At 36.9% G+C, this 12,356-nt stretch overlaps 2 protein-coding genes across 23 annotated transcripts in view; one reads left to right on the forward strand and one right to left on the reverse strand.

Annotated features, from left to right (window-relative positions):
- MED12L (mediator complex subunit 12L) overlaps nt 1-12,356 on the forward strand; it is a 364,655-nt gene that overhangs the window by 282,496 nt on the left and 69,803 nt on the right. For all 22 annotated transcript variants that reach the window (XR_015160227.1, XR_015160244.1, XM_086390493.1 and 19 more), the window contains 3 exons: nt 6,407-6,525; nt 7,157-7,300; nt 8,126-8,289. Coding sequence is in view for 20 of the 22 variants with exons in the window: in XM_086390493.1 (XP_086246619.1) it covers nt 6,407-6,525; nt 7,157-7,300; nt 8,126-8,289 (427 nt within the window). In the remaining 2 variants the exon portion in view is untranslated. The remainder of the gene's footprint in view (nt 1-6,406; nt 6,526-7,156; nt 7,301-8,125; nt 8,290-12,356) is intronic.
- The window catches only part of P2RY12 (purinergic receptor P2Y12), a 50,483-nt gene that overhangs the window by 12,051 nt on the left and 26,076 nt on the right, over nt 1-12,356 (reverse strand). The gene's annotated exons all lie outside the window — the stretch shown is intronic.

Genomic DNA, 12,356 nt, shown 5'->3' on the forward strand with positions numbered 1-12,356 from the left:
ATAGAGGTAATTTTTACTCGCTCCTCTTTTTTTTCATATTTCCCAAATTTTCTGCAATAGTCATATATAAAGTATTAAAAGAACTTCCCTGATGGCTCTGAAGGTGAAGAATCCTCCTGCAATGCAGGAGACACAGGATATGTGGGTTCAGTCTCTGTGTTGGAAAGATCCCCTGGAGAAGGAAGTGGCAACCACTCCAATATTTTTGCCTGAAAAATCCCATGGACAGAGGAGCCTGGCAGGCTACAGTCAAAAGGTCACAAAAAGTTGGACATGACTGAGTAACTGTGCATATGTGATAAAGTATGAAAAAATGGAAAACCCTTAGTCTGGAAGAGGTCTGTTCCCCTAATTCCATCCTTTTCTCAAGCTTGCAGTTGGCTCATCATATTTTTGTTGTTGTTTAATCACTCAGTCATGTCAGACTCTTGGCAACCCCATGGACTTTAGCCCATGAGGCTTCTTTGTCTATGGGATTTTCCAGGCAAGAATACTGGAATAGGTTGACATGTCCTCCTCAAGGGGGTCTTCCTGACCCAGGGATAGAACCCACGTCTCCTGCATTGGCAGGCGTATTCTCACCACTGAGCCACCAGGGAAGCCTCATCATATTTACATGATAATTGAAATTCGTGACAGTGCAGTGACTGATCTTTTCTTATGTTATTCAGAAGAATAGGTGCAATAGGTAGTGGAGGCTACTTGCATCTCCAAGCAATTTCTGTTAGGAATAAAACGGGGTCTTTGCTCCATAATGACTTGGAATGCTCTTTCCTCAGTGTTTTTACATAGTTCCTACAGTGAAGCTATGCCTTTGTATTATGTCACCTTATTGCACAACTGGAATTTTGTAATTATCCGGTTCACATTGGCCTAATTACCCTTCCCAAAGTTTATTTTATTAGATAGTCATGTGATTTACAATGTGCTATCGTTTTGTATGCTCCACTACCACCAGTGGTGTTTATTTCTCTTTTACTTAGGTAATACACTGGGAAGACAGTTTGGACTTTCCCTATGAAAATAGCTCACTTCCTACACCTGGCATAAACCACCTCTAGGAATTCCACTTTGTTGTTCACTACAAAATAAATACTGTTTTATGAACCTTTTCCCAGAGGATCCAGTCTTAGGACTTTAACTGAACGAAATACTGAGGCTTGTCCACAGTAGATCTTTCCTACAGAAAATTTAGATATAACCAACGCAAATAGCTCTCTTTCCTCTCCATCATTAAGGGTGCAGATGCAGAAACAAGGTAGGAGGGTGGCATGTTTTTCAGTCTTAAAAGTGTGTTTTGGGCATCTGATGTATTAGAACTCAATGGGAAAGCTGCCTTCGTGTTATTTACATAAGATTCCCCAACTCTCTTCTGTGGCCACATAAGGAGCTAGTGCTGTAGGAGCTCCATGAGGTGGTGGAAGGGAAATGAAACCTGTTGCCATTATCGAGATTGTGAGGAGGGGGAAGAACTGCTCTAAAAAAACTGTCGATCTGCTATTTTTCTGTTTTCTCTATTAAAGAAAAGAGGAAATAGTCTGAATTTCGAAGCTCAGCAGCTGGCTGGCAAAATGTATCCGAAACTACTTTTTTGTATATTTGGGAATGTGATGGACACTTTCTCTTTAGGAGGTTCAGTAATACATGCTTTTCCTAAATTAATTTTAGCAAGTCTTTCCAGATCCTGTGGAATGTTTGGTGTTGGAAGGCTGAGGGGTAAGACAAGGAAGGAAGCACTGTGGTGTCCTTTTCTGCTGAGTCCACTTCCTTTCTTTACAAAGAGTTTTTTTAAAATGTTCAGCTATCATCTGTCCTATCTTTGGATTAGTCTCTTAAATAGTCAGTTCTTGCTTATGAACTCACCAGGAGATCATTGTTCTTCCCGCTAATGTTTGAGATATTCCAGTACTAGAGGCACCGCTGAGGAGAGGGGCATCTTCATTGCGGATTTTTTCTTTCCCACATTCTAAATAAAACTCCTCATCAATCAGAAATATGCTTGTTAATTTGGGATAGCGAGCTGCCTTCTGCTAAGAAGTCTTATGTTTAAGTCACTATGTAAACACTAGCATTGATATGCTGGTGAGACCAGAAAACAGGTAGTGTTAGCATGTGTTTGCTTTCTGGTTACAAATAGAAACGTGGCTTTGAGGAACTTACTACGTATGCTCTCGGATCAACCAGACTTTGCCTGGGAGGGTGGGGTGGATTCATAATCTAATGTTGAAATGACATTTCAAGTCGAAATAGGCAAGTCTCATTCTACATTTACATTCACAGGTCATCTTTGGGTATGAATTTGCAGACCACTAATGAAGTTTATCATAACAACAAAAGCCCAAACTTCTAAGATTAGAGATTCAGTATATGTGCTGCTGAAGTGAGCACCAGGATTAGAGTTGTTTTAAAAAATGGAAAACCAAAATTAAGCCACAGAAGAGCAATAATATATATTTTGAAAGCAAATGAACATAAAACAGATGAAAATCTATGAATTGCTATTATATTATTGCTTATGTAAACGTCATTAAAATATTCCTTTGAGAACCAACAGTAATTTCTTAAATTTTTCTTTCACTTGGCTATGTGTAAGTAAATAGAGCCTATTAATATAGACAAACCAATAAAGAGGCTTTTTTGAGTTCTCATACTGGGTCTTCATCCTCAATTCTGTTACTTTTTTTGATGACACACTTGGTTTTGGTACCAAGAAAGACTGAAAAAATATATTAACTTCACTTCCAAAGCTCATGGTATCCAAGACTAGTGGTGTAAGCTTTCAGTCTTGGATCAGTGATGTTGGTAAGTGAAAAATTAAAAACGTGAATATTTTAAACATACTTATGACCTGTGAGCAGTTATATTGAAGGCAATATAACTTAATTTGTACCTTTGAGAATAGATATTGAAAAACTAGTAGGTTTCATGAACTTCTTTATTCTTATTCTTTGCATTATATTTGGTGTTATTTGGCAAAAGTTACACATAATCTTGTACCTTATTTTACTCAGCACATTTTGATTCTCTGTTTATTTGTTTTAGGAAATAAAACACCCTAGGTGTTTTGCTTGTCTTTTGCCCCTAAACCATACTTGCTTGTTGTTGAAATAGAAATCTCCTTTCTTCCTAATGTTGTTTTTAAAACATTTGCTATTACATTTGCCATTAGCAAGCCGTTTCAGTTCAGTTCAGCCACTCAGTCGTGTCCGACTCTTTGTGACCCTATGAACCACAGCACGCCAGGCCTCCCTGTCCATCACCAACTCCCAGAGTCCACCCAAACCCATGTCCATTGAGTTGGTGATGCCATCCAACCATCTCATCCTCTGTCTTTCCCTTCTCCTCCTGCCCTCAATCTTTCCCAGCATCAGGGTCTTTTCAAATGAGTCAGCTCTTTGCATCAGGTGGCCAAAGTATTGGAGTTTCAGCTTTAACATCAGTCCTACCAATGAACACCCAGGACAGATCTCCTTTAGGATGGACTGGTTGGATCTCCTTGCAGTCCAAGGGACTCTCAAGACTCTTCTCCAACACCACAGTTCAAAAGCATCAATTCTTCGGCACTCAGCTTTCTTTATAGTCCAACTCTCACATCCATACATGACTACTGGAAAAACCATAACCTTGACTAGACAGACCTTTCTTGACAAAGTAATGTCTCTGCTTTTTAATATGCTATCTAGGTTGGTCATAACTTTCCTTCCAAGGAGTAAGCGTCTTCTAATTTCATGGCTGCAGTCACCATCTGCAGTGATTTTGGAGCCCCCCAAAATAAAGTCAACCACTGTTTCCCTGTCTGTTTGCCACGAAGTGATGGGACCATATGCCATGATCTTAGTTTTCTGAATGCTGAGCTTTAAGCCAACTTTTTCACTCTCCTCTTTCACCTTCATCAAGAGGCTCTTTAGTTCTTCTTCACTTTCTGCCATAAGGGTGGTGTCATCTGCATATCTGAGGTCATTAATATTTCTCCCAGAAAACTTGATTCTAGCTTGTGCTTCCTCCAGCCCAGCGTTTCTCATGATGTACTCTGCATAGAAGTTAAATAAGCAGGGTGACAGTATACAGCCTTGACGTACTCCTTTTCCTATTTGGAACCCGTCTGTTGTTCCATGTCCAGTTCTAACTGTTGCTTCCTGACCTGAATACAGGTTTCTCAAGAGACAGGTCAGGTGGTCTGGTATTCCCATCTCTTTCAGAATTTTCCACAGTTTATTGTGATCCACACAGTCAAAGGCTTTGGCATACTCAATAAAGCAGAAATAGATGTTTTTCTGGAACTCTCTTGCTTTTTCCATGATCCAGCAGATGCTGGCAATTTGATCTCTGGTTCCTCTGCCTTTTCTAAAACCAGCTTGAACGTCTGGAAGTTCATGGTTCACGTATTGCCGAAGCCTGGCTTGGAGAATTTTGAGCATTACTTTACTAGCGTGTGAGATGAGTGCAATTGTGCAGTAGTTTGAGCATTCTTTGGCATTGCCTTTCTTTGGGATTGGAATGAAAACTGACCTTTTCCAGTCCTGTGTCCACTGCTGAGTTTTCCAAATTTGCTGGCACACTGAGTGCAGCACTTTCATAGCATCATCTTCCAGGTTTTGAAATAGCTCCACTAGAATTCCATCACCTCCACTAGCTTTGTTCGTAGTGATGCTTCCTAACGCCCACTTCACTTCTCATTCCAGCATGTCTGGCTCTAGGTCAGTGATCACACCGTCATGATTATCTGGGTCATGAAGATCTTTTTTGTACAGTTCTTCTGTGTATTCTTGCCATCTCTTCTTAATATCTTCTGCTTCTTTTAGGTCCATACCATTTCTGTCCTTTATTGTGCCCATCTTTGCATGAAATGTTCCCTTGGTATCTCTAATTATCTTGAAGAGATCTCTAGTCTTTCCCATTCTATTGTTTTCCTCTATTTCTTTGCATTGATCACTGAGGAAGGCTTTCTTATCTCTCCTTGCTATTCTTTGGAACCCTGCATTCAAATGGGTATATCCTTCCTTTTCTCCTTTGCTTTTCACTTCCCTTCTTTTCACAGCTAGTAAGGCCTCCTCAGACAGCCATTTTGCTTTTTTGCAGTTCTTTTTTTATTGGGTCTTGATAGTCTTTTTCTTGATGGTTTTGATTCCTGTCTCCTGTATAATGTCATGAGCCTCTGTCCATAGTTCATCAGGCCCTCTGTCTGTCAGATCTAGGCCCTTAAATCTGTTTCTCACTTCCACTGTATAGTCATAAGGGATTTGATTTAGGTCATACCTGAATGGTGTCATGGTTTAGTTTAGTGTAATCTTTCTTAAATACAAAAATCTGTAAAACGACCTTTGTTCCCTGAAATTAAACTTTCCCATGTAAGATGATGTGTGAGGAGGCTTTTGTTTCAGTAGCATTTGACTACTTAGAATCATAGTGTTGGAAGAGAACTGAGATCATACAGTACAGCATTTTCTTGGTTTTAGATTTGTGTTTGTAAGTACATATATTAAAAAATGTTTTAAAATAGGACCTAATTATTTCTGGGTCTTATCCTCAGAGCTGTCAATTACAAGAGAATTGTAATTCATAGTATTTCTTACTTTTAATTTTTGCAAACTTCTCTATGTTAAATTGATAAAGTTATCACTTTTTTAGTAATGTGGACAGATTTAGTTCTTTCCTGTCCCCTAAAAAGTTAAGAATTGTGTAGATTTCCCTTTTTATACACTACATTGTTAGACAGTCTCCTAACAAGATGGCAGTGGAGTTTTCTGTTATATTCATTTGAGCCTAGGTGATTTTTTTCCCCATTCAATGTTGATATCATATTTTAAAAGTCAGTGAGTAAGAAATATTTAAGGAGGGATTTCTCATTAATCCTGGAGAAGGGAATGGCAACTCATCCAGTATTCTTATCTGGAGAATTACATGGAGAGAAAAGCTTGGTGGGGCTAAGGCTGCGGTCGCGAAGAGTCAGACACGACTGAGCAACTATCATTTCTCATTAATAGCCAAAATTTAAGTATATTACATAAATGAGAATGGTTAATGTTTAGAAAATAATTAGAATTACCTCATCAATATGGATCAATCTCAGAAGAATACTACTGAGTGAAAGATGACAGATATAAAATATATATCATATGATTCCATTCGTATAAAGTGAGCAACACTAATCTGAGCCATTAGAGGGCAGGCTCTTGGTTCTCTGGGGCGGGGAAGTGACTGCAGGGAACCTGAGAGGACTTCTAGGGTTTTGGTATGTGATTTTGTTATTTGAGTTTCATTACATGAATTAATTTCTTTTGTAGAAATTCAGTGAGTCTGTACCCTTTTCCGTATGTGTGTTATAGTTCAGTAAAAAAGTATCTCTGAAAAAGGTCAAGAGCTTCAATTAAATGAAAAATAATGTATCTACTATGTGTTTGTTTAGTTGGAGATGAAGGACAGAAAGCCAGGAAGAGCAAACAGGAAGCATTTCCGACCCTGGAGACTGTGTTCACAAAACTTCAACTCCTTTCATATTTTGATCAGCATCAAGTGACATCTCAGGTAGCCATTAAAGCTGATTTATTATGGAGCTGGGATAGTTCCTTAAATCTCTTTCGTGCAATATGTGTCTTCAGCCTTCCTTGTTTTATAAATGCATTTTTAAAACCTATTTGGAGGTGTCTTAAAACTGTTGAGTAGTTCAGTTTCAAGTGTCAGTTTACTTTTCTCAGAGGATTAATTTTTATCCAGAAATACTTTTACCTTGTGATAACAATCAGCACTACATAAAGTAATCTCTAATGTAATACTTACATTATTACATTTTGTGTCCTGCATTGCTGATTGATAAGGGAGAAGTCTGTTGATGACTGAAACAAAGTACTTTGCAATTGGGAAGAAACCAAATCCATAGGTAGTCAAAGGGATATCTGGAAATTAATTAAGCATTTATAGTTCTACCTTTAGGAGACTTAGGTCAAAATCGTAATGACAACTTGTCTTATTTCTTCAGATTATATTTGTTTTAAGGATATTATTTGATTTGTACTGATTTTCGTTTCTGTAAAAATATGTTTCAACTTCTAAGTGGAATCATGTATAAATTCACATTTCTTACCTCCCAAAATTAAAATAATACATAAAAGTTATTTGGAATATTGGTCTTCTAATTACTTTCACTTTTTTCACATAGATTTCTAACAATGTGCTAGAACAAATCACAAGCTTTGCATCAGGAACATCATACCATCTCCCATTGGCTCACCACATTCAGCTCATCTTTGATCTCATGGAGCCAGCACTTAATATTAATGGACTCATTGACTTCGCAATACAGGTATCAAAGGCATCCTGCCTTTTAGCAAAGCAAACCTACTAGGCATTGTCCAGTTTACAGTGAGCCACCCCGTGCAGTTCTGTACAGTTGAGACATTCTGAGTCAACAGTATCTAACTAGCAGCTATGTCCATAATTTTCAATTAAATATAATTGGTGTTAAAATATAATAGTAAAAAAGTGAGAGTTTTGACTGTATTTCTTATTTGTCTTCTGTTGTTTTGCTTAGGGAAAGGTGAAAATTTGTTTGCTGTTTATAATAGAGTATATTTAACGTAAGAACAAAAAATATGAAACATTGATTTGTTCCACTATTTTTCGTGTACACATACGTGAGTTCTTTTGTTAGTATATATTGTTAGTGAATAGAAATAAAACATATCTTTTACTTATTCTGTTGGAGGTGTTAGCTTTGTTAATAATAAGAAAATACTGATGAATAATTTCCATTTATTGAAAATGACGTGTAAATGGAAAAAAATCAAGAGGCTAGGGGTGTTTTTTCCTGAAATTATCCAGTCCAGAACTTTGGACCACCACACAATTTTGGCAGCTATTTCAGTATTGAATCCCTCTTCATGGCATGGACCATGATGCCCAGGCAGAAGGAAAAGTATAATTTTGATAAAGGATTAAAAGTAAAAGCCATTTAATTGCCTGAGATACTGCATTGGTGGTTTTATATGTATATAATCCTGCGGCAGAACAAGAAAGGAGATCAAGCAGTTTTAGGATGACTCAGTATATCCAGAGTGTGTAAAAATTAATGTTGTTTCCTATTTGTTCTGGCAGCTGCATGTTTATTCGATCGTTTTGCCTTTTGCAGCTCCTGAACGAACTGAGTGTTGTGGAGGCAGAACTGCTCCTGAAGTCCTCCAGCCTGGCAGGAAGCTACACGACAGGACTGTGTGTCTGCATCGTGGCTGTTCTCAGGCGTTACCACAGTTGTCTGATCCTGAATCCCGATCAGACAGCCCAGGTGTTTGAAGGGTTGGTATATCCTAAAATGTGTAATGTGGCTTTTTTTAAGAAGCTTTATTTTAAAATAATAACTTAATATAAAGTTTGAAAGAAGAACAAAGGCCTTCCTATATAACCTGTTCACAGATTTAACGACAGAATGTGTATTTGTGATAAAGTTTTATAATGTCTTTAAAGGAAAAATAGTACTGTTTGTTCCATAAAAAGATGCATAGTTAAAGAATGCTTGTTCCAGGAAGCGTTTAACAGAACGATGATAAAAGCGTAGAAAGCCTGCCTGCCTACTTCTCTCTCCCTAGTTACTGTCATCTCTATTGACCAGAATCCTGAATTATTATTATTATTGGTGAATATGTGGTTGCTTCTTTGTTCATGTAATTTCAGTTTCTATTTGGAGAATCCAACTCCAAATAAGCTTTGAATACATACCATCTTACAGATTTAATTTTCAATTTCATTTCTTTTATAAATTAAAGGAAAATTTTGATGAGTTAATCTAGCATAAATGACTTTTTGATTCTTAGTCTTTTTCGGTTTGGATGAATTGTAGGCTAAGGTTTTCTCTTCTACCACTGGAGAAGTTGGGCTAAGTCATTACATCACTACCATTAGGGGCTAAAATTAATGGGACCAGAGAAGTATAATGAGCTGTCAAAACACTTATTCTGAGCTCTTTTTTGTCCACTACAGACTTCTTTCTCTGGGCTTTATGTATATGTAAAAGAAAGGCAACCTCTTTTTCTTTTTCTTCCGTTTTTCCTCCTGGGCTCAAAAGACAAACATGGAGTTCTTTGGTTTCACCGTGCTTTTTTTGGGTAATCCAGCATATGTCATCTATCTATTCTAGAGTGGCATCTGTTTAACAGCAGCTTTTGGAGGGAAGAGGAAATGCTACCACATTAATTCTACACATAGGTTTTTAAATTTTTAACTATTCTTTGAAGTCTTAAAGATGTTTCTGTAATAACCATATAAGTAAAAAAAAAAACCAGAACAAAGTAAATCCAATTATTGTTACATTCAGTTCATATAAGAGGCTGTCTCCTAACTACATGTGCTTTTCTTTAACTGCATTTCCCAAGATGAAACATTTTTACTTTAAAGTTGAAGTACATTTTTGACTAGAGTTTTGGCTTAAGTAGAATTTTTGCTTTTAGACTTTTGCTGACATTGAACTTGATACAAGTATTTCTGTGCCTCTTCTTTATTTGCAGCCCTCCTCACCTAGCAAATACTATCTTATTATTTGAAGACACCTCATTTAATATCTTCTTAATCTTTCCTTCAAGTTTGTCTCTCCTATTCTGGCCTCTTTCTTCAGTTTTTTCTCTGTGACCAGAGTCAGCAGAATTTTTTTTCTCTGTTGAGCCAGTTAAATATTTTAGCCTTGATGAACTGTAAGTTTTCTCTTCATATGAGAGAAAAGCCACAGATAATAAACACTTAGATTATTACTAAGTGGCATCTGAAACATCCCTGATATTCTTAAATGTAAGAAAATAGCCACCTTAGAATCCAGAAAATAGAGAACTATTTTACAGCCCTCAACTACCCTGTGGAGTTGAATAATTAGCACCATTTTACAAGTCAAGAGACTGACACTCAGGCCTGTTAATTGGAGTGGCTGGTGAAGTGTTGTACCCAGCATCTCATAGCTAATAAATCCGCCAGATTGCTGAAACAGTTAGCAATCATTCATGCAGCTCATTCATGCTGTTTGATTTACATCATACTTTTTAAACTGCGAATGGAAATGCCCTAATTGGTCATGAAATGAAAATAATAGTTTGTCACAAGTGCTTTTTTTCCCCCTTTATTTTGAAATTATGTCATTATCATTTATTTTGATATTTTAAATTTGTGTTCTATTAAATGTTTATAAAATCATGTTTGATATTCACTTTGTGTTTGTTTTTTTTTTTTTATCATATATAGTAAATATAAGTACTTTTCCCCAAACTGTTATTCTGGGTTGGGTTTTTTTTTTTTTTTGTACTTATATAAACATACTGGATCTCAATGTAAAATGTTACTTCTAGGAAGTGGAGGGAACACTGACTTTGATAGAGTAAATGCCTGGCAATCTTTCAATACATGTTTGTTTTCTTTAATCACAAAATAATTCTTTGCTTTTTCAAGGTATACCTAGGGCTATTTTGGTTTATATAGGTAACAACTGATTGAAGCATCTACTTTTCTTCTTGACTTGGGGACACTTTTGATGTAACTGACAGCCATTTTCAGTAGTCTGCATCTGCTGCTGTTGATTCACAAGCCTCGGGATGCTACATGCTTATTTCTTTGCATGGTTTGCTAGTCCCACCTCTGATGTTGGGCTGGATTTCTTTCTGGATGTTGACGCTTCTCTGTCTTATTTTGAAAGGCATTTCTCATTTACACCCACAAAGAAAAAGCCCACAGCATGGCAGACCCGTTTCAGGGAACACTGCTCTTCCTCTGCTATTGCCAGCTGAACAACAGAGCTATCAGGGTTCTCGTGATCCCAGAGCGGGAATAACAAGTCCAAGACTATGTGAGCCTTCAAGTCACACGTCTTGGGGAGGGTGCTCAGAGGTATCGCCTGTGATTTCAGTGTCCTTCTCAGGCTTGTCATCCCAGGCTTCCTCCCATCTTCTAAACAGCAGAGAAGGCTCTAGACTAGGCCTCTGGAGACCTGAGTTCTCTTTTTGGGTCTGCTATAAACTAGCTCTTTGCCTTGTGGGCAAATTCCATTACCTTTCTGAGCCTCAGAGCCCTTTTTGTGAGATAAAGAAGAATCATATGATTTCTTTTTTTTTTTTTTTAAATTTTTAAAAGAATATTTATTATTAAATGTCAATAGATTTTGGTAAACTCTCTCTTAACATTGTTGGAGGAATCCTGGAGAAATAAGAACTGGAAGATGGTACAGTTGCATAAATTCCCAACAACTTGAACAGTTACACGTAGAATGTGGATAAATGATAGCACAGACCTGAGGCGAGTATACTCAATACTCTTAGTCTGTACTAATCAGCATTTTATCATAATTTTGGATTAAGATACAGAAGGCATACGTATCAATTTTTACATGCACGAATCTAGGAGTCATCAATAAATCACATAAAGTTAAATGAAGATTTAGGGATGAGTTGCAATTGATGAGATTCTGTTTTATATGGATAAATGAACAGTTTTACATGAAACTTTAAAAGTTAATTTAAAAATCACAGAGAAAGAAGAAATAGTCTAACAGGAAGTCATGGGTAAAAGCCTGGGGTTTCAATTGGATGCAAGCTCAACTGTTTATAATTGTTTGGTATAATTTTGGTATACCAAAATTTTGGTATAATTTGGTATAATTTTGGTATAATTGTACCAAAACAAAAACATATATAGATAACATAAATTTTAATGGGAGTAATATCTCTAAATCCACTGAAGTAATAGTCCCAACTGCATTTTGTGTTTTGCTCTTGCCAGAGTATTCAGTTCTTAGTAACATATTTAAGGAAACAGTTTTTAAAAGTGAAAGATTATTTAGAAGGAGAAAGGATGCTTATCAAGAAAGCTTATAATGGTTAATGATCTAAAACTGTTTAGCCTAAGGAAAATCAGACTGCAAGGCAACTTTCTCATTTAATGAAAGAGGTAAAGATATGCGGGACAGGTATTTGATTTCTTCTATGTAGATCTAAAACTGGGACACAAGGATGAAATTACCAAGGTGTAGGTTTAAGTTAAAAACAGAAAAGATTTTCTACAAATCAGAGCTGTCTGAAATTAGAAGTTTCCTTATGGAAGAATCATATGATTTCTGAAGCATCTTTCAGCTTTAATAATCTTGAGTCATATGTGACACTGTTGTAGCAGTCCTGAACCCTGTAATCAAATGCGGCATGGCGGTGGAATCTGACTCTGATAGGTGGGTGGGCCACTAGTGTGTCTATATGTGTCACGTGAAGTTGTGTATTGTATGAATTGTGGCCCGAGAGGCCATCTGTCTGATCTGGGAAATTGGAGTAGTAAATGCTTCTTTTGAATTGCAAGTGTTGTATCACCAAAAAGAAGGAGTTTGGAATTCTTAATTAAGATTA

The sequence above is a fragment of the Bos grunniens genome, chromosome 1, assembly GCF_055505025.1.
Source record: "Bos grunniens cultivar Pamir isolate PY7600 chromosome 1, Bosgru_T2T1.0, whole genome shotgun sequence".
Taxonomy (NCBI): domain Eukaryota; kingdom Metazoa; phylum Chordata; class Mammalia; order Artiodactyla; family Bovidae; genus Bos; species Bos grunniens.